The sequence below is a fragment of the Paroedura picta genome, chromosome 16 (assembly GCF_049243985.1).
Source record: "Paroedura picta isolate Pp20150507F chromosome 16, Ppicta_v3.0, whole genome shotgun sequence".
Classification (NCBI taxonomy): Eukaryota; Metazoa; Chordata; class Lepidosauria; order Squamata; family Gekkonidae; genus Paroedura; species Paroedura picta.
The window spans coordinates 8,691,380-8,713,070 of NC_135384.1; the positions used below are offsets into that span (position 1 = coordinate 8,691,380).

General features: G+C 49.8%; 2 protein-coding genes and 1 long non-coding RNA gene across 5 annotated transcripts; 1 reads left to right on the top strand and 2 right to left on the bottom strand.

The window, feature by feature from the left end:
* Positions 1 to 1,626: 1,626 nt before the first annotated feature.
* LOC143825652 (GTPase KRas-like) lies at positions 1,627 to 7,906 on the top strand. Of its 3 annotated transcripts, none has more exons than XM_077313845.1 (5): positions 1,627 to 1,804; positions 3,884 to 4,016; positions 4,597 to 4,775; positions 5,668 to 5,827; positions 6,486 to 7,906. In XM_077313845.1, exons 2-5 carry the CDS (start codon positions 3,906 to 3,908, stop codon positions 6,594 to 6,596), a joined length of 561 nt encoding a protein of 186 aa, XP_077169960.1. In that variant the 5' UTR covers positions 1,627 to 1,804; positions 3,884 to 3,905; the 3' UTR covers positions 6,597 to 7,906. The 3 variants fall into 3 exon arrangements, with proteins under 3 accessions (XP_077169960.1, XP_077169959.1, XP_077169958.1); XM_077313844.1 differs by lacking the exon at positions 1,627 to 1,804 and adding an exon at positions 2,199 to 2,217; XM_077313843.1 differs by lacking the exon at positions 1,627 to 1,804 and adding an exon at positions 2,246 to 2,264.
* Positions 7,907 to 10,790: 2,884 nt separating this feature from the next.
* LOC143826469 (uncharacterized) lies at positions 10,791 to 17,276 on the bottom strand. The gene is made up of 7 exons (XM_077315291.1): positions 17,165 to 17,276; positions 16,690 to 16,740; positions 16,234 to 16,311; positions 16,069 to 16,125; positions 12,631 to 12,695; positions 11,721 to 11,798; positions 10,791 to 10,953 (listed from the first exon to the last, which is right to left on the bottom strand). Exons 1-7 carry the CDS (start codon positions 17,249 to 17,251, stop codon positions 10,791 to 10,793), a joined length of 579 nt encoding a protein of 192 aa, XP_077171406.1. The 5' UTR covers positions 17,252 to 17,276.
* A 2,761-nt stretch (positions 17,277 to 20,037) lies between these two features.
* On the bottom strand, positions 20,038 to 21,397 carry LOC143826160 (uncharacterized). Its single transcript, XR_013227022.1, has 3 exons — positions 21,299 to 21,397; positions 20,513 to 20,630; positions 20,038 to 20,088 (listed from the first exon to the last, which is right to left on the bottom strand). It is a non-coding gene; the product is annotated as an uncharacterized LOC143826160 (long non-coding RNA).
* Positions 21,398 to 21,691: the final 294 nt, after the last annotated feature.

The window sequence follows — 21,691 nt, forward strand, 5'->3', positions numbered from 1 at the left end:
TCTTGTGTGAGTCCCCCCCCCACACCCACCCAGGCCCACTGACGTCTTGAAGTGCTCCTGAAGAGCTTTCAGGAAAGAGGAGGTGGCTTCGGGATATGATTGCAGGCCGCCAGGGGATGGGGGATGGACCCGATGGCCTAGAAGTGGCACTCCTTCAAACATGTCAAAAGCATAGGCTTTCATCTGCTTGTTCCAACAGCCCTTCGAGTGCTTTTGGTTTGGCCTGGGAGCCACAATTCCAGGGTACTTTCGAGATAGGCTTGGCTTGCCAGTCAGGGCTCCGGGATCTTCTGGGAAATAAGCGTTGTATGGTCAGGGGGTTTGGAAGAAGCTAAGAGTCCGCTTGTGGTCCAGCCTTTGTCAACTTTTTTACTGTTGAGAAACCCCTGAAACAGCCGTCAGGCTTCGAGAAACCCCAGAAGTGGTGCAAACGTGCAGAATATGGTTGGGAAGCAGAGCTGCGGACATTCTTCTTAGCTGTCGCCCCCTGCAAATGAGTCCCAAACTCTTGCTCCTTTCCTTGTAGAAAAGGTGGCCTGACTCTTTGATCACTTTGGTTACCTTTTGTGAAAATGTTCCAGCACTACACTATCTGTTGGAGATGTCTTTCTAATGAGGCTGCACTGCCGTAGATCTATCATAGAATCATAGAATTATAGATTTGGAAGGGACTTCCTGGGTCATCTAGTCCACCCCACTGCACATTGCAGGACACACATCCCAATTGCTCATCTACTGTAACCTGCCACCCCCTTCAGTCTTCACAGAATCAGCCTCTCCGTCAGATGGCTATCCAGCCTCTGCTTAAAAATTTCCAAAGATGGAGAACCCACCACCTCCTGAGGAAGCCTGTTCCACTGAGGAACCGCTCTAACTGTCAGGAACTTCTTCCAGATGTTTAGATGAAATTTCTTTTTCAGGCCGACTTAACATTTTTGTTAACATTTCTCTATCTAACTAGCCACTATAACCCCCAAGACCTTTTTCCAGGTCAATCACCACCCGCTCAAGTCCCAAAAGAACATATATAAAAATAAGGAGTCTTTATTGCAATCACCCGGTGACCATCATGCTTGTCTCCATGCTCTGATACCCAAAAATGAGATTTCGAAGTTGTGATCTTTGGCCCGCTGGCCGTTCACATTAAAATCCATCTAATTCAGCGCTGTTTCCGCCAGCACCAACCAGCCAGCTACCTCTGGGAGAGCATACCCGCAGGGCACGGCGGAATTTGCTCCGAGCCCCGGATACACTGCCTCTGCACCTGGAAGCTCTACTGAGCTGCTGAGAACAACTGCCACTGACAGATCCACCCTCCGCTGAAACAGGGCGCGTGCACATCCACATCAACGCGCGTGCACGTATGCATCAAATTCCATTCAACAGAACCAGCCCGCCGGGAAGAAAGGAGGCGCTGGCCCTTTAAGCCCCTCCCCCTTCCCCCGGGCGCCCAGGCCCTCTCCAGCTGACACTCTTTCCTCCCTCCCCGGCCCCGCCCGAGTCCTCCCGGCATCCTGCGCTTCTCTAGCCTCACCCAGGGCTCGCAGCTCTATGGCGCCAGCGGCTCCGATTGGCGGATTCGGGGCGCGGCCGCGCTCCCATTGGCCGCGCGGGCCCGGGAGGCGGGGCGCCGCGGAGGGGAGCTGTCAGGCCGTCCGAGGGAGGGATTTTCCGCTGCCGGCCCTGGGCCCGGGCCTTGCCAGGAGAGTGCTGCGCGCGCGGCCGCCGCGAGACCCCTTGCCCTCCCCCATGGGGGGCGCGTGAGACCCGCGGCTGCTCTTCCTCCCCCCCTCCTCCCCGCAGGGTAAGTCTCGAGGGCAGCGCGTGCAGGGGGCTGGGGTGATTGACAGCCCCGCAGCAGGGGTGGCCTGAGGAGGAGGAGGGAGGGGGGTTGCAAGGTCCAAAAGGGCAGGGGTGGGCCGGAAGCGGGAGGACAGATTTGTATGGCGCTGCGGATTACGGGCGTGCGCCGGAGTCGGGGGGTTGGGGCAGGGCGGGGCACCTGTTTGGGGGGAAAGGCAGCGCGTAAACACCGCCGGGCCTGTGTGTGTGTGTGCGCGTGCATGTGCGCGTGCGCGACGGGGGCCATAAAGCGGGGCTGGGCGTGCAGGGGAAGGTGTTGCAACGCGGAGACAAAAGGTAGCCGGAGACGCCGCCCCTTTGCCTGGTCCCCGGGCACCTTCTCCTCCCCCGCCTGTCTCCTTCCACGATCTTTAGGTGGGCACGTTGCTGCTCTTCCGGTGGGGTGCGGTGCAAATACACCTGTAAGTGCACCCAGGTGGGGCTGCTAGGGAAGATCCCGGAAGTACTTAGGTGGTGTGGGGGGGGAGGGGGTTTGTAGAGGGAAGGTAGCAGTGGCCAGGTGGTAGCTTTCCTTGGGGTTGGTTGAGGCCTGGGGCTCTTAACCTAAGGTGACCAGATAGCCCCACTTTTGGAGGGACATCTGGGGGTACCTGGCAAATGGTACTGATGTTGCAATTAAAAATATGTATATTGCAATACTATTTTTGCGTTCTATGAAACTTTTTGCTGCTCCATATAGACCAAATTTTTAATCAAGAACCCCCCTGGTCAGTGGTGTCCAGCTTTACCAATGTTAAAATCTGGTCACCTTATCTTAACCAGCCAATGGGAGGGGGTATCTCGGTAGCCTTTGGCCCCTTGTATTTTATTTATTATATATTTGTATACTGCCCTCCCCAAAGGCTCAGGGCGGCTCGCGTGAAACAGAGCAGAAACAAAACAGGTAACTTAGATTAACTATAATGAATGAAGTGAAACAACCAGCAACATGGAACCGTAGAAAAATTAAACATTGAAGTGACTCCTACTGAGAGCCCAGTGAGTTGGGCAGAATTATGGTGGGTGCCATAGGAGGGAGGCTCAGGGGGAGGGCCCTTGGGAAGCGGTGGTCCAGGTCGACCTCCTCTACCAAATGCCTGTGGAGGAGCTCTCTTTTGCCGAACTGTTCAAGTTCATAGGGTTTGACCTGTACCTTAATGCCACCTGTGCTGCTTCTGGGGATCCTGCTAGTCCTTCAACAGCTGTGGAGGTATTTGTAGTTATCATACAGATTGAGGTAGACCCCCCACAAACACACACACACGTGTGACGTGTGTCTGTGCCGGGTGTACGGACACAGCAAGCCTACCCTTTTCAACCAATCTATCTTTACTGGTCTGGTAAATGTGTAAAGGTTACCAGGACGTCGGCTCTCACCCTCTGGCACCATCGACCTCCCCGTCTCAGCCCTGGCCCAGCTCCACCCAACAGAGCGATGCTTCTGATATCACAAACTAGCATCTCTCAAATGCCACTCACTCGAAATCCTGCTGCCTGGGAGTGCTTTAGGTGATCAAGAAGAAAGAACCAGGGAGTGCCAGTCCCTTCTTTGTAGAAAAGAAATTCTATAGTATTATTCACGTATAATGGCAACCCATTATTTTTTTTTCATCCCAGGCAGAAGCCTCGGGGATCCTCAGGCTTGTAAGTTTCTCCCTGCCCTCCTCCTCATCACGTAGAGCTCTCTAATGAAAAACTGGTGCTTTTGTTAAGGTCGAATTCAATCTGAATCCGGCCTGCGGGTTTTTCTCCGAGTTACAAACCAGGATTCGAGCACGGGTTAACCTAGAGTCGTGGTTCGTCATTAGGTCTGTACCCTTCCTCTGAGATGATCTGTTTGGGTTAACATCTCCATCTGTTTTCATATACTGGGTCCAAAGAATTCCCTACATAGTGGGAAAGGGCATCCGTGGAACTAGCTGGTGGGCGGGGAGGGTGAGTGACCGCAGTGGTGGCTCGCGGGAATTGTTGGTGGGGGGGATGAAGGATTCCATTGGGATGGCTTCGGCAAGTATCGCTCCTACTCTCTCTTCCTTTGCAGCTCGACCCACTACCCAGCGGAGATGACGGAATACAAGCTCGTGGTGGTGGGTGCTGGTGGCGTTGGGAAGAGTGCATTGACCATACAGCTGATCCAGAATCACTTTGTGGACGAATATGACCCAACTATTGAGGTACTGGGAGCCCCACAGTGTCCCCGATGACTTTCCTATGTCCACATTCAGATGTCTTTCGTGAGTCCCCTGCTGCCTCTTCAAGTTTCCCTGGGTTTCCAATGCACTACCCTCTCTCTGATCATCTCCAAACCTTGTTCCTGTTGTTGCTGAGAATTCTTTTTTATTGGTGTCGGCAACAGTCCTTTCCCCACATCCAATCTGTGTGCCCTTCTTTCCTGTGCCTATCGCCAAAGCACCCTTGCTTATAATTGCCTCCTTTCAGTCCTCCTTCTTCAAGGTTGACTCAGCCTTCCATCCTTCCGAGATCAGTAAAATGAGTACCCAGCTTGCTGGGGGGTAAACGGTAATGACTGGGGAAGGCACTGGCAAACCACCCCGTATTGAGTCTGCCATGAAAACGCTAGAGGGCGTCACCCCAAGGGTCAGACACAACCCAATACTTGCACAGGGGATACCTTTACCTTTACCTTTTTAGTCCTCCTTCTTATGTATCTTCCACCGAGTTCAATTCAGACTCTCTGTGCTAGTTTTCAGTGGTTAAACCGCTTTGCCGCATCTCTGTGCTTCTGAACCTCAGGATTCGTACCGGAAGCAGGTGGTGATTGACGGGGAGACATGCCTCTTGGATATTCTGGACACGGCCGGACAAGAGGAATACAGTGCCATGCGTGACCAGTATATGAGGACGGGGGAAGGCTTCCTTTGTGTCTTTGCCATCAACAACACAAAGTCTTTTGAAGATGTTCACCACTACAGGTAAGAGGCCCCCGGAGCTTCGCCCGACCGTCACCTTGGAGCTGCTGTATTGTACAGTGGTGGAGGCAGGGTAGAAACACTGTTGATAAAATCTGTGAAAATACGTTACGTGTGGTCTCTCCATCCAACAGAGAAGAACTTCGGCCAGTACTATACATAAGTTGTGCTATTACACAGATTTGCATTGGGTATGCGGAGAAACTGCTTTGGCCTCCCTTTATTGTCCTTGTCAAGCAGCTCCTTCCTATCTTTTTTGAGACAAGAGAGATGTGGCACATAGTTGCCACGTATCTCCTCCCCCTCCCTAGCCCACCCTCGTTTTCCTCGTGAGGCTGCAAGTTTTGAGTGGAGAAACAGGGCGTGGCTGTGTGCTGAACCACCAGCCTGCAACTTTTCTCTCTAGCGTAATCCTGAATGGAAAAACAGAGAGGGAGAGGGGGTGTCACTCCTCCACTCCATTGTCCAGCAACCTAATACTATGGTTTTGGTAGTGGCGGTTGTTTTAAGTTGGCAGGAGAGATCCATAATGACCCGTCCTGTTAATTTAGACCTTGGTCTGCCCCCAGATTTATGAGGGGAGTCTGCAGCACAAACTATTAAGTTCCGGTATACTGCAATAGGGGTGCAGTTCAAAGATCCCTTGCTTATGAGTGTGGGGACTGGGGTGGAATTGGGGAGCTGTTGGTCTAGGCCAGGGGTAGTCAAACTGCGTCCCTCCAGATGTCCATGGACTACAATTCCCAGGAGCCCCTGCCAGCATTGCTGGCAGGGGCTCCTGGGAATTGTAGTCCATGGACATCTGGAGGGACGCAGTTTGACTACCCCTGGTCTAGGCTGACTGGTCAGTTCATCATGCTTGGATTGTCACCCCGTCTCTCTTGTGCCATTGCAGAGAACAGATCAACCGTGTAAAGGACTCCGATGACGTCCCCATGGTGCTGGTTGGTAACAAGTGCGATCTCCCCTCTCGAACAGTGGACACGAAACAGGCTCAGGAACTGGCCAGAAGCTACGGGATCCCCTTTGTAGAGACCTCTGCCAAAACCAGACAGGTATCGGTACCGTGCAGACTGGGAAGACGTGCTTGACTTTCTGGGCTTTGCGGTTAGTCTGCTGGAGGGCGAGGCTACAGAGCCAGACTGTGAAATCTGTTTACTTCAGATCATGAATGGATCTTTTCATTTCTTCATTTTATAATAATTCAAACCCAAAAGGGTTCCTAGGTAAATAATATCCCGTTTTCCCAAACTTCCTCAGTGATTGTGATCCTACGTATTTTCTTGATGTTTTCACTGCTCCATATTAATTATCCCGTGGGCTCTCCGCTCATCGTGCTTTTAAGTCTTAATGAGCTAGACCATTATCACCCATTAATGATTTGAAATAGCCTGGACAATTCCTATACATTTTGTTTGGGCTGGAGTTGCCAAAAGGAATTGACGGTTCGTTTGTAGTTGTAAAATCTGTTCTCCTGCTCTGCATCCTGGCAGCAGGATCGACACTTATTTTGTGTATTTTATTGAAATGAATATGTGAAGGGTTCTTGGGTCAATGAAAACTTGGCTCCCCAAAGGGGGAAAACCCACTGATCTGGAAGGAACCCTCCGCATTTTTAAAAAGCCACCTGATGTTTAAACAGGGCAACTAATTTATCTCATCTGTTTGTATTTTCTCTCCCCTCTTTGCACCGTCTTCCGGCGTACCTTGAAGGGAGTGGAGGATGCTTTCTACACCCTGGTGCGAGAAATCCGAAAACACAAAGAGAAGATCAACAACGGGCGCAAGAAGAAATCTTCCAAAAGGAAGTGCGTCATCCTCTGAAGGGGGCGAAAGACTTTATTCCACTGTTGGGAATGCGGAAAAGCCCTCCGGAGTCTGGGTTTCCCCCCCTCCCTAGTTGCAAGATATATTCTGAAGGCCATGTCCCCTCACCCTGTCTGGCCGGAAGGAGAAGGCAGCAGAGCTCTCTAAAGCCTCGGTTTTTATTTTCCTATTTTTAAAACCTGGGAACACTGCATCAGATAATAAGGAGGATTTGTAACCATCTTTTACGTTCCTGACCTTTCTTGCCTTTTCTCCCCCTCCCTTTTTCTTCTTTTTAAAGATCACTGTGTTTCCAATCCTTAGGATTACAGAGGTCAGTCCTCATACAGGTCGGTCCTGCCGGTTAGATGGGAGTTAAAGCTTAAAGGCAGCGTCTCGATCAGAGCCTTAGAGGCCTTTCTCCCCTTTGTAGCATTTCCCCCTTTGGGTTCTGGGCAAAATGGAAGAGCACGCCAAACTGGCACGGTGCCACTTTTTCCTGCTAGCAGAATAAAGGGGTCCCTTTGGTTGGAGGTGGCCGTCCGAAACACCGAGGGAGAAAACGTGGGGAGCCAAACCTTCCGTCTAGCTCGATACTTCAGCCCACGGTTTTAAAATAGACGGTGCTCAGTTCTTCTTCTTCTTCGGGGTGGCTGAGTTTTGTATTCTGTCGTTTCACTTTCTAGGTTCTTTTGTTCTGTTTGGGCTGTTCTGCTTAACTTCTGAGCAAAGGCTCAGCACGTTGTGTCAGGAGTGTCGCGGTGTGGCGAGATCGGCAGAGTGGGAAGGAGCGGGACCTTTGGGGTTACTTGTAAAAACAGTGGCTTCCATCCAGAGGCAGTGGCGCCTGATAATTCTGCAAAGCCAACAGTTGGCCTTTGGGAAATGGCTGAGTGTCGACACCAAGAGAAATGTCCTAATAGAACAAGCCACTGCTGCCTCTTTTACTAAATGGTTGTCCGTGATTTGGAGTAAAAAAAAAAAGATTTTGACACTTTAGAAACCAGAAAAATTGGATCCAGGAGTCTTAAGTTCCTGTCTTCGCCCCAACTATTTAGAGACCAGGAAAAAGTCACCTTGAAAATGATCCTGCTAGTGATTAAATAAGGCATCAGTCTCTATCCTGTATTCAGCCTTTCCTTACAAAATACCCTCAGAATACTGTTAACTGATTTGGTCCTTTGCCACAGTCCTAAGGAACTGTATAATAAAAGCCCATCACTGGGAATAAACCTGTGAATAAGCTAACTGATCGATGAGATCTGATGTCTGTGGGGATAACTTTTTCCAAAAATAAACATTGAAGCAGTTCTCTCTTTGGCTTTGCAGCCTGCTCTGGAGGTAGCTTTATTTTTGGCTCTGCCACTTGATGAACACACACACCTTTCCTGGGATGGGTTGTCTTCCAAGTTTGGATGCTATTAAGGAAATGCCTGGGGGGGCGGCTGGGGGGGGGCGGCAGCCGGCCTCCTCTTGCCTCCGGGACCGGCTTCGCCCCTCCCGGAATGAGGAGGCCGTTTTGGCATTTGGCGATGCTGGGGGGGGGGGGGGGGGCGGCAGCCGGCCTCCTCTCGCTGCTGAGACCGGCTTCGCCGCTCCCGGGATCAGGAGGCCGTTTTGGCCTTCGGGGAGCCTGGGGGGGGCGGCAGCCAGCCTCCTCTCGCCTCCGGGACCGGCTTCGCCCCTCCCGGGGTCAGAGGAGGCCGTATTGACCTTCGGGGAGGCTGGGGGGGTGGTAGCCGGCCTCTCGCCTCCGGGACCGGCTTCGCCCCTCCCGGGGTCAGAGGAGGCCGTATTGGCCTTCAGGGAGGCTGGGGGGGCGGCTGGGGGGGGCGGCAGCCGGCCTCCTCTCGCCTCCGGGACCGGCTTCGCCCCTCCCGGAATGAGGAGGCCGTTTTGGCCTTCGGGGAGCTGGGGGGGCGGCAGCCGGCCTCCTCTCGCCTCCGGGACCGGCTTCGCCCCTCCCGGGGTCAGAGGAGGCCGTATTGACCTTCGGGGAGGCTGGGGGGGTGGTAGCCGGCCTCTCGCCTCCGGGACCGGCTTCGCCCCTCCCGGGGTCAGAGGAGGCCGTATTGGCCTTCAGGGAGGCTGGGGGGGCGGCTGGGGGGGGGCGGCAGCCGGCCTCCTCTCGCCTCCGGGACCGGCTTCGCCCCTCCCGGAATGAGGAGGCCGTTTTGGCCTTCGGGGAGCCTGAGGGGGCGGCAGCCGGCCTCCTCTCGCCCCCGGGACCGGCTTCGCCCCTCCCGGGCTCAGAGGAGGCCGTATTGGGGAGGCAGGGGGGGCGGCAGCCGGCCTCCTCTCGCCTCCGGGACCGGCTTCGCCCCTCCCGGAATGAGGAGGCCGTTTTGGCATTTGGCGATGCTGGGGGGGGCGGCAGCCGGCCTCCTCTCGCTGCCAAGACCGGCCTCGCCCCTCCCGGGGTCAGAGGAGGCCGTATTGGGGAGGCAGGGGGGGCGGCAGCCGGCCTCCTCTTGCCGCCGGTAGCGAGTGGAGGCCGTTTTGGCCATTGGGGACGCTCGGGGGGGTGTGGCAGCCGGCCTCCTCTCGCCGCCGAGAGCAACAGGAGGCCCTTTTGGCCTTCGGGGAGGCCGGGGGGGGCGGCAGCTGGCTTCCTCTCGCCGCCGAGAGCAACAGGAGGCCCTTTTGGCCTTCGGGGAGGCTTCGCCTCTCCCGGGGTGAGGAGGCAGTTTTTGCCTTCGGGGAGGCTGGGGGGGGCAGCAGCTAAGGATGCTAAGGAGCATTTCTACATATCTACATATTTTTTCTACAAACAGCCGGCTTCCTCTCGCCTCCGGGAGCAACAGGAGGCCCTTTTGGCCTTTGGGGAGGCTGGGGGGGCGGCAGCCGGCCTCCTCTCGCCTCCGAGGGCAACAGGAGGCCCTTTTGGCCTTTGGGGAGGCTGGGGGGGCGGCAGCCGGCTTCCTCTCGCCTCCGGGAGCAACAGGAGGCCCTTTTGGCCTTTGGGGAGGCTGGGGGGGCGGCAGCCGGCCTCCTCTCGCCTCCGAGGGCAACAGGAGGCCCTTTTGGCCTTCGGGGAGGCTGGGGGGGCGGCAGCCGGCTTCCTCTCGCCTCCGGGAGCAACAGGAGGCCCTTTTGGCCTTTGGGGAGGCTGGGGGGGCGGCAGCCGGTTTCCTCTCGCCTCCGGGAGCAACAGGAGGCCCTTTTGGCCTTCGGGGAGGCTTCGCCTCTCCCGGGGTGAGGAGGCAGTTTTTGCCTTCGGGGAGGCTGGGGGGGGCAGCAGCTAAGGATGCTAAGGAGCATTTCTACATATCTACATATTTTTTCTACAAACAGCCGGCTTCCTCTCGCCTCCGGGAGCAACAGGAGGCCCTTTTGGCCTTTGGGGAGGCTGGGGGGGCGGCAGCCGGCCTCCTCTCGCCTCCGAGGGCAACAGGAGGCCCTTTTGGCCTTTGGGGAGGCTGGGGGGGCGGCAGCCGGCTTCCTCTCGCCTCCGGGAGCAACAGGAGGCCCTTTTGGCCTTTGGGGAGGCTGGGGGGGCGGCAGCCGGCCTCCTCTCGCCTCCGAGGGCAACAGGAGGCCCTTTTGGCCTTTGGGGAGGCTGGGGGGGCGGCAGCCGGCTTCCTCTCGCCTCCGGGAGCAACAGGAGGCCCTTTTGGCCTTCGGGGAGGCTGGGGGGGCGGCAGCCGGTTTCCTCTCGCCTCCGGGAGCAACAGGAGGCCCTTTTGGCCTTCGGGGAGGCTTCCCCTCTCCCGGGGTGAGGAGGCAGTTTTGGCCTTCGGGGAGGCTGGGGGTGGGGGCGGCAGCTAAGGATGCTAAGGAGCATTTCTACATATCTACATATTTTTTCTACAAACTACGAACTAGGAAGTGCTAACTATAGTGGGAGGGGCGAATTTATAGGGGAGAATCAAGGAAAACTGTAGGGGGCGATGTAGACAAGCACAATAAATGCTCCTTAGCCTATTTCATCTACCCACAGAACTAGGAAGTGCTAAAGATAGTGGGAGGGGAGAATTTGTAGGTAAGAATCAAGGGAAAGGATAGGGGGGTGGGGTTTTTTTTGTTTTTTTTTTGTTTTTGTTTTGTTTTTTTTGTTTTTTTGTGTTTTTTTTTGTTTGTTTTTTGGGGGGGGTTGGTTTTTTTGTTTTTGTTTGTTTTTTTGTTTTTTTTGTTTTTGTTTTTGTTTTTTTGTTTTTTTAGTTTGGCATTGGTCTTCCTCGCCTATGCACAAATGAACGAAGAGGGGCAGAGCTATATTGGTGCCTGCCGCACGCGCTGCACCCACAGGTGATTCCATTGATTTCCCCTGGACTTGCTCCAGACATCATGATGGTCATATGGTGGCACTAAGTAGACAATTGTGATCAATGCAAGACATGCAAAAAGGAGGCCAGGCAACACCAGTTTGAAGAACCTGTGGAGAGAGGGGACAGGTTATTCTCAGGACTACCGGAGGGCTCCTTGCCCGAAAAGCCATAACAGTTGAAAGGGAAAGAGAAGGCAAAAGTGAAACATAAAAAGCTACTGGAGAAACTATGGAATGGCTAATAGAAGGAATTACAGATTTTAAATAAATCAGGTGCCCACAGCTATGCTTCCCGACCATATTCTACATGATTGTGCCACTTTTGGGGGTTTCTTGAAGCCTGAATAATATTTCAGGGGTTTCTCAATGGAAAAACAGTTGCGAGAGCCTGCTCTAGAGGAAGGAAATGTTCTCTATTGGATCCAACCCATGGCCTGTGCTCAAAGTTCTCTCGTTTATGGTTAGTTCATCTAGGTCACAGCCAGAAATATGGAAGAAAATGCCTTGAATTGCATTTAGGCTACAAATCTTCATGGGTTTCAGACTTTTCTCTTCAACTTGAGCAAACAACACCTAAAATACTTTATGGATTCTTCTTAGAGAGAAGCGGAAAGACAAGAATTAAAGAGCTCCTACTAGGCTCATCAGACTAGCACTGCTGAAATGCCTGCTCTGGACAACTATTTTTGCACTTTACTGCCTGTGCCCATCTTCTTTTCCCACCTCTTTCTATTTTGTTTGTGCTGCAACTGGTGTGACCCACTTATGGGGCTGACCCAGGAGCTGACTATGCAGAAGTGCTGTGCTGAACAGCAGTGAGATATACTCAGTGTTCTTGCCACAATCTGACACAAGCATTTGTGGAGGTTGCTTACCAGTCTGAGAGACTTGCACACCATTTGTTGCCTGGCTTCTTCCAATCAGGCTCATCATTGGGTCCTGCTTCATAACAGCTGGAACAGAAACTCACATATTTTGGAAACTGAAATGCTTTTGGGGTGCTAATAAGATCGCGGTTCTCACCATGGGGGCAATAGGGCACACCTCAACTTGGAACAGAGGGAGGGAGAGACCTTTACGGGGCCAAAAAGGGGAAGGGAAGGCAAAGTCTGACACTGTCCCCTTGCTTGTAATGCCTGCAGAAGGAACATCCACATGGATGCCCTGCTCAGCAGTGATTCTGCTCAGCTGGATCAAAAGTGGGTTTTCTCCTATCTAGCTTAAAGGAAAAAGCTGTGTCAGGATTTAAAGCGGAGGGGGGGGGCTGTATTCCACATAGAGAAAAATCTGTGTTGGGAATCAGCCGCAGGGGTAACTGGGCAAAGCACTAAACTGATAGGCTGCAGGTAAAAAAGCACAGCTATTTTCTCATAATTAGGATCAAAGCATTTCCCTCCTGCCTTCCCCTGGACTACCACAAGTACTTTTGATCAGATGTATGCTGCAGTTTCTGGATTTGGGACTCATCCCCCAAGTACAGAAGGACCACCCTTATGGATTAGGGACGCTAGCCTCACGGTTAGGCCTAGGGACCCCCTGGAGTGACAGCTCATCTCCAGACTATGGGGATCAGTTCCTTTGGAGAAAATGGATGCTTCGGAGGATGTATTCTGTGGCGTTGTACCCCACTGAAGTCTCTGTCCTCCTCAGACTCCCACCTCCAGATCTTCTGGAGTTTTCTGATAGGAATCTGGCAACCCCAGTCGTCCCCCCCCCCCCATCCCCTACCAATGGCCAGGAGGGGCCTGGCACCCGTAGTATTATCTGACTAACGTGGAGACTTACAATTCTGTTGAGACTTGTGTGACTTCTATTATTTCGGTGACTTCGGTTATTTCTATCCATTCATCCTTTGGGGGGAAAAACATTGATGCAATGAAGGTGCTTTAACGCAAGTTACACAAATCTGTTACCCCTTTCATTTAAACCTTGTGATGCCTTCGCCATCTGAAAACACCCGACAACTTTTGAAGGCATTTTTGGCATGCTCCTGAATCCCTTGATAACCTTTGAACTGTTACTTTAGTTTTTCAGCATTCTGCGGACGTTTGGATAAACCACTTCCGATGGGGTTTTGCAGCTAGATTTCCCTGTGCAAGGGTTCTGCAGAGGCGGGCAAAGCAATCTGACAGAGAATAAACTCCTGCTACTCTAACTAGCCCATTTCGGTCACCATGCATTAAATTATGACTGCTCGGCCCACAACAATTGCATATAAGATGGTCTCTTACAACATATATAGTACCTACGACAATAAGTCAGGGGTCCTGCTTGTTTAACTATGTGGGCAAAACCAAATTATTTTTGAGAATGCTAATGAAACCAGTGGGCAAGGGGTTCAGAAAAGAAAAGCCTCTTGGATCACCACGTCTAACAATTTTTCTCTCCTGCCCTTCAAAGAGAACAACTTAAAATACATTTAGGAAGAGCTTCACTTCATATTCTACTTCTTCCAGCTACTCAGAACTTTATCCCTGCTTCATCGTTGGCCTTTGTTCTGTTTGTCCTGCTCCTGCCCCCAAACAACTGTGCTCGGGCCCCAAAATCCAAAGGGTGACTGCAGTGTTTCTCGTCTGTTGTAGGGATATTTATTTATCTTACTCTTTGCAAAGTTTTCATTAATGGCCATACTTCTCTTGGACTGTGGCACTTCAAAGGAGAGAAGCATCACATCCCAACATGCTCCCCAAAGGGAAGAAACACACTCTGCATACGGGAAAAATAGCATATAGCTGAAAATGCTGCGCTAAACGCTTCTCCCTTGCAGTCATCTTTATTTATTTTATTTATTTATATTTATATTTTTATACCGCCCTTCCCTACGGCTCTGGGCGGTTTACATAAAACATTTTTCAACATTCACATAGAACACTATCAAAATCAATATCAAAATCAATATAACAATAACAACAACATATCAACTGGAACAATCAGAACGGCACTTCAACAATAACTTGACAATCCCTCAGTCGGTTCCTTCCTTCAGTCTGGGGGGCACCTGTAGGTGTTATGGCTCAGTCGGCCCCACCAAATGCCTGGTGGAAGAGCTCCTTTTTGCAGGCCCTGCGGAACTGTGGGAGTTCAGACAGGGCCCTGATCTCTTCGGGGAGCTCGTTCCACCAGGTGGGGGCCAGGACCGAGAAGGCTCTGGCCCTTGTTGAGGCCCGACGTGCCTCTTTAGGGCCAGGGATCCGTAGCCAGTGGGAGGTGGCGGAGCATAGAGCTCTTCTGGGGGTATAGGCAGGGAGGCGGTCTCTCAGATACACTGGGCCCAGACGGAGAAGATTCAAAATCTTCTCTCTGCCCAATGATTTCCCCCCCCCCAGCGGAATAGTCCAGTGTACTCCTTTATTTTTCTATAAACTGGCCCTTTTTTCCTCTTTAAAAACAACCCCAGTTGCTTCACCCCACAGTAGCTCTTCAATAAGGCTGCCCACCAGACGGAAGGGGTAAGCGTCAGCCATGGTCTGTCGCACCAAAGGCCTCCTAAGCTAGAAACTGGGGAGGCTGGCCACAATGTGTCTCATGGAGCCTGCGATACTTGTCCACATTGTTGCCTTTCTCTACTTGGTGGGCCATTCAAAAAAGAAAAGAAAAGAAAAACCAGGACAGGAGGGGGGGGGGGGGTCTTTTAACTCAACTCCAGTCTAATCAAAGACATGATGGGATGGTGGGGTCAGGTGGCAGTTACGGTAAGCAAGCTCCATTTGCAGTTGATACTGCATGGCTCATAATTGCGATAGCTACATAAATGGTGCTAGGTATCCAAAAGGAAGAGTCCTCCCCCCATCCATTTGGTCTTTTCTCCCCCCCCCCCCAGCCTTAGAAAACTAATTATCTCTATGCAAGGCACATAACCCCCTCTCTACGTCCGTGCAGATGGGAAAAACAGCTCTTACCCAGGAAAGGGGTAATTAACAAATACAATAGTACAGATCTCATTGAGGAGTTTCCATTAGTCTAAATGGAACGGTGAGAACAGATGATGGGGGGAAGAGATGGTGGGCTATATAGAACAGAAATGTCAGATCAAGACGTTCTGTATTTATGACCTCACACACCTGTCTGCTTTACCTTCGGGAAGAGAACAAAACCAGAGTCCAGGGGCACCTTTACAACCAACAAAGTTTTATTCAAGGCGTGCGCTTCCGAGGGCAAGCCCCTCTTCCCCAGAGTGTGAACTGACCATCATGACAGTGGGAATGTATAAGCAGAAGTTATTGGTGTCAAAGACAAAAGAAGCAGGAGTCTTGTGGCACCCTAAAGAGTATTCCCAGTACAAGCTTTTGTGGATCAGAGCCCATTTACGTGAACTGATAATAGTCAAGATATCGGGGAACTCTGACGTTGGAATGAGAAAGGAGGAAGGACCCGTGACATTCTGAATGATGTGCACAGGCAACACAGTCTGTGGCAAAAGGGGCATTAGCCGGCGTTTCAGAGGACATGATGACCACCAGGAAGACATGAGTCACTCAGCACCTCAGGAAGGAGCAAATATCTGAACATTGTTCTGGAGGGTATAATTCAATTCACCCAAGCCAGTTTCATCTTCTCTTTCCTGAAAGTACAGTGCAACGTCAGAAAGCAACCAGAGGTGTTTATATGTAATACCTATAGGTGAAAAGGGTCAGGCACTAGGAAGTGTCATGTGTTTTCTGAACATCACTGAACTGCTGTTTCGAAACCTCAGGAAAGATCTGCTCTTATGCCCCTTGCTTTGGGACAAGTTTCACTGAAAGCTGTAAGAGTCTCATCTTTCATTTAAGATTTTAGCAAAGGACTTGAAAATAGGCTTGGGCACTAAGGGCCCAATTCGGCTGATTTGGCTTTAGCACCCGTTGAAGTCAATGGTGCCGTTGACTATAATGGGAATTTCAGCTTTTCCGCCTTTCCCAGGGCATGGGACTTGGCCATGAGACCCAAGGGTAAGTCCTGATTAAACCGATAAAGTAGCAAGCTTTCACACAAAACAGAATTCTTCTCTGCAGTGTGCCTCCTGGTAGAGAGTAGCGGGAGATGATACTGCTGCCCCAAGTACCCCAACATCACTGAACCCCACAGGCCAGAGCTCTCGGCTCCATCAGCATCACCTTACACAGAGGTGTACTCTTTTAAGCCCAATTAAGGCAATGAATTTAGACAGGTCAAACAGAGTGAACCCTTTCAGTTTGGTTTCACTTCTAATTTTCAGGTTGGTGTTATTTGTTAGATGCAGCTCACCTCGTCAAGGTCTGCATTATTGTAAGAGATCAGCTCTTCACACTCACGGAGTTGTCTCTGCAAGAAAGAAACATAACAAGCCATAACATAAATGATAAGAACAGAGTTTCTCAGCCAAACGAAACATGTTAACAACGCTGCATAGGCTCATCAGGTCTCCCGTACCTGCATTTCGGCTTTCTCTGTGCTCAGCTGTCTGTTTTGATCTTTAAAGTTTTTGTTTTCCCGAAGCAACATCTGGTTCTGTAGAAAAAACACACCGGAATTTTTACACGGTCATCTCGTGCTGAATCAACTATATGGATAATTTTTTCGGTTGGGCTTTTTCTCCCGCTGAATGTGGAAACTGAGAACATCAACTATCCACTTGGGTGGGTTTCCGCCCTATGTATACTTAAGAGAAACAGACACGTACATTCATCCCATGTCGTTTCCTACCGTTGGTCACGGGTCAACTATTCCCCACCATTTGGCTCTACATTTGGTGACCAGAAGCTACAACTGTAGAAGAAACAAGGTCCTTCCCGGAGCCCGATATCCCCTTTATAAAAAGAAATTTGTTTGGGTCGTGCTCTTCAAACACTGGCCTGGCAATAGAGGGGTCCTTTTTGACCTGCTTACCTCATTGTGCAGTTTATCTGCTTGACTCAAAAGGGAATGATTTTCTTTTTCCTAAAGTTTGAAGGGGAAATGTCTTAGTTCGATCATTTTTTAAAAAAAAGGACATTGAGTTCTGACATCACATTTTACAGCACCCAGGAGTGGTTCAGGAGTCTGCATACATATGGGAGACTTGTGAAAAATGGGTCATCAATTATAGACCTCTTGTCCCATGAACAGCAAGTACCACACATTCAGAGATAGTTCACAAGAAGCCACATGGATAATATATTTACACCACACATTTTCAGAAGTATTTACACAAAACGGCTGCAATAAACAGGAGCCTGCCCACAGTTTCACAGTAACTAGGAATCTACACTCTCTAATCCCCCAAAAGTTGTGATTTCAGTAACCTACTGCAAATTACGGCAAATGCACCTACACCTACATGTTTATGGATAACCCCCGCAAGTGAATATCAGGAAGTACTGACCATCTGCCGTCCTTGCATGCGAAGTTTTCTGTTCTCCTCTTCCAAACTCCTGGAGTACAACTTCATGTCTTGTAATTCATCCGCCATTGCTCGAGCTTGTTCTAGGGCTTGCTGATTGCTGTAATAAAGGGCAATAGATATTTACTTAAAATGCTCACATTTCAAACTTTGCTGTGTTTACAGGTATGCAAACAAAGAGTGTCGGTGTTAAGAGGAAAGAAGCATAGTCCAAGCTGGAAAATATAGGTTGCCTTCAAAGTTTCCATTCTGCTAATAATGGGGTCTTCACCTAGCATGAGGAGCCTTCCTCTGGTAAGAGAAACCTGTTATACTGGACGCAGGCTCCCACCATCCATGGACAAGAAACCTTGGCTGCAGTACATTGATTAGAAGGCATTCTAGGGGGGTGGGAACAGACCTGAAACAAGGGGAGAACAGAAAATACGAAGGAGCCTCTTATTGGATTACATGGACCTCCTTCAACTCGGCTCTCAATATTACATAATCTCATATCTTCTTTTTTACTAAACCCTCTGGCCTAGGAGTGCCAACCTCCAGGTGGTATCTGGAGATCTCCTGGGATTGCAACTGATCTCCAGTCAACAAAAATCAGTTTACCTGGGGGGAAAAATGGCTGCTTTGGAAGATGAACTTTATGTCACTGTACCCCACTGTCTCTCCCCCTTCCTCAGGCTCTACCCCAAAACCTCCATGTATTTCCGAACCCTCTACCTCCTTGGATTAGTCCTAATTATTAGTCAGCTTTCCTTTCAGCTTTCTTTTAACGTACCCTCTCAGCTTTCCTTTCAGCTCGGCAATCTCCCATATATTTAGAAATACTTACACTTCTTCTTCATAGGAATCGCCCTGCTGCTCTTCAAGCTTGCGGACTTCCGATTCCAATTCCTGTACAAATGTCACAAAGAAAACTTGGTACGCCTGTTCAACTGCTACTATGGCCCCCTAGACAGAACCACAGGCCACCAAACAGTTCAGGTGTCGAAGCTTGCCTACTAAAGCTTGGGGAGTCTAGTTTTCTAGGGATGCCATGTTTAGTTGTGAGAATTCCCAGAGTTTTATGTGTGGAAACAGTAGGATTGTGTTAGAAGCTTTTTGCTTCTATATACCTCCCTCCGCCTGACCTCACAGCTCTCTTTCTTGGACAGGACTCCCTCCTACCCAAAGATAGGATAGTTGAGGGTTCACATGTATTTCTACATCCCACCCTAAATCAAATGCATGTTATACAATATATTACAGATAAACCACTCTGGGTAGGCTCCCCGAAGGTCCCAAATAAGGCCAAGGTCCCAAATAAGGCCAATGTTACCTGAACCATCATTTGGTATTCGCCTAGCGTCACAGTCAATTCATCCACTTCTTTATCTTTCTGGGAAAGCCAAAGATAATCGTAGCAGTCAGTAGAAGATTATGACAACCTCGCCTTAAAGCCAATTGCGATCTTACAACACAACAAAACCAGAGTCCAGTGGCCCCTTTAAGACCAACAAAGATTTATTCAAGGCGTGAGCTTTTGGGTGCAAGATTCCTCAGACTGACACTCGAAAGCTCACGCCTTGAATAAATCTTTGTTGGTCTTAAAGGGGCCACTGGACTCTGGCTTTGTTTTGTTGTGCTGCTCCAGACCAACACGGCGACCCACTTGAGGGGATCTTACCATTTATTTTAAAAATGGCTTCTTGCCACCGACTTATGCCTAGCTATGAGGCTGCAGTGACACCTAGTGATCCATGAAGGCAGGTGTGCCCTGTTAAGGCACACCTGCAAATGAACAAATCCCGCCAGAACAAGCCACAAGACTCACTTCCATATGCATTTCTGTTTATCTAAGATCATGGTTTTCAGCGAGGTCTAATGGAAGCACTAGGAGAAGAGGAAGTGAGTGGGTCAGCAGAGGCTGTCTGGTGGGCATGGGACTTGGCCATGAGACCCAAGGGTAAGTCCTGATTAAACCGATAAAGTAGCAAGCTTTCACACGAAACAGAATTCTTCTCTGCAGTGTGCCTCCTGGTAGAGAGTAGCGGGAGATGATACTGCTACCCCAGGTACCCCAACATCACTGAACCCCACAGGCCAGAGCTCTCAGCTCCATCAGCATCACCTTACACAGAGGTGTACTCTTTTAAGCCCAATTAAGGCAATGAATTTAGACAGGTCAAACAGAGTGAACCCCTTCAGTTTGGTTTCACTTCTAATTTTCAGGTTGGTGTTATTTGTTAGATGCAGCTCACCTTGTCAAGGTCTGCATTATTGTAAGAGATCAGTTCTTCACACTCACAGAGTTGTCTCTGCAAGAAAGAAACATAACAAGCCATAACATAAATGATAAGAACAGAGTTTCTCAGCCAAACGAAACATGTTAACAACGCTGCATAGGCTCATCAGGTCTCCCGTACCTGCATTTCGGCTTTCTCTGTGCTCAGCTGTCTGTTTTGATCTTTAAAGTTTTTGTTTTCCCGAAGCAACATCTGGTTCTGTAGAAAAAACACACCGGAATTTTTACACGGTCATCTCGTGCTGAATCAACTATATGGATAATTTTTTCGGTTGGGCTTTTTCTCCCGCTGAATGTGGAAACTGAGAACATCAACTATCCACTTGGGTGGGTTTCCGCCCTATGTATACTTAAGAGAAACAGACACGTACATTCATCCCATGTCGTTTCATACCGTTGGTCACGGGTCCACTATTCCCCACCATTTGGCTCTACATGTGGTGACCAGAAGCTACAACTGTAAAAGAAACAAGGTCCTTCCCGGAGCCCGATATCCCCTTTATAAAAAGAAATTTGTTTGGGTCGTGCTCTTCAAATACTGGCCTGGCAATAGAGGGGTCCTTTTTGCCCTGCTTACCTCATTGTGCAGTTTATCTGCTTGACTCAAAAGGGAATGATTTTCTTTTTCCTAAAGTTTGAAGGGGAAATGTCTCAGTTCGATCATTTTTTTAAAAAAAGGACATTGAGTTCCGACATCACATTTTACAGCACCAAGGAGTGGTTCAGGAGTCTGCATACATATGGGAGACTTGTGAAAAATGGGTCATCCATTATAGACCTCTTGTCCCATGAACAGCAAGTACCACACATTCAGAGATAGTTCACAAGAAGCCACATGGATAATATATTTACACCACACATTTTCAGAAGTATTTACACAAAACGGCTGCAATAAACAGGAGCCTGCCCACAGTTTCACAGTAACGAGGAATCTCCACTCTCTAATCCCCCAAAAGTTGTGATTTCAGTAACCTACTGCAAATTACGGCAAATGCACCTATACCTACATGTTTATGGATAACCCCCGCAAGTGAATATCAGGAAGTACTGACCATCTGCCGTCCTTGCATGCGAAGTTTTCTGTTCTCCTCTTCCAAACTCCTGGAGTACAACTTCATGTCTTGTAATTCATCCGCCATTGCTCGAGCTTGTTCTAGGGCTTGCTGATTGCTGTAATAAAGGGCAATAGATATTTACTTAAAATGCTCACATTTCAAACTTTGCTGTGTTTACAGGTATGCAAACAAAGAGTGTCGGTGTTAAGAGGAAAGAAGCATAGTCCAAGCTGGAAAATATAGGTTGCCTTCAAAGTTTCCATTCTGCTAATAATGGGGTCTTCACCTAGCATGAGGAGCCTTCCTCTGGTAAGAGAAACCTGTTATACTTGACGCAGGCTCCCACCATCCATGGACAAGAAACCTTGGCTGCAGTACATTGATTAGAAGGCATTCTAGGGGGGTGGGAACAGACCTGAAACAAGGGGAGAACAGAAAATACGAAGGAGCCTCTTATTGGATTACATGGACCTCCTTCAACTCGGCTCTCAATATTACATAATCTCATATCTTCTTTTTTACTAAACCCTCTGGCCTAGGAGTGCCAACCTCCAGGTGGTATCTGGAGATCTCCTGGGATTGCAACTGATCTCCAGTCAACAAAAATCAGTTTACCTGGGGGGGAAAAATGGCTGCTTTGGAAGATGAACTTTATGTCACTGTACCCCACTGTCTCTCCCCCTTCCTCAGGCTCTACCCCAAAACCTCCATGTATTTCCGAACCCTCTACCTCCTTGGATTAGTCCTAATTATTAGTCAGCCAGTCAGTCTGTTTTAACGTACCCTCTCAGCTTTCCTTTCAGCTCGGCAATCACCTCAGAAAGTTGCAAACTGAGCTCTTCTGCCGACTCAATTGTACTTTGCAGATTGACATTTTGCATGGCTAGGGGCTTGTTCCCCTGCTGCAAATCTCTGGTGCTGCTGGTCACATCTGTCCCCTCCTCTCTTTTGTTAGGGGAAGAAAGGATATGGAAAAATTAGGAAATCAGAGATGCACACTATTCTGTGATAATGCTAACTAGACAACGCAACCATCATCATCAATTTGTCCATTCCCCTTTAAACAACTCTGGTACCTGCTACCTTGAATATTGTGCTGCCCGTAGGGTTGCCAGCTCTTAGGTAGGGAAGTACCTGGAGCAGCCTTTTTCTCCAGGGGAGTTAATCTTAATTGTT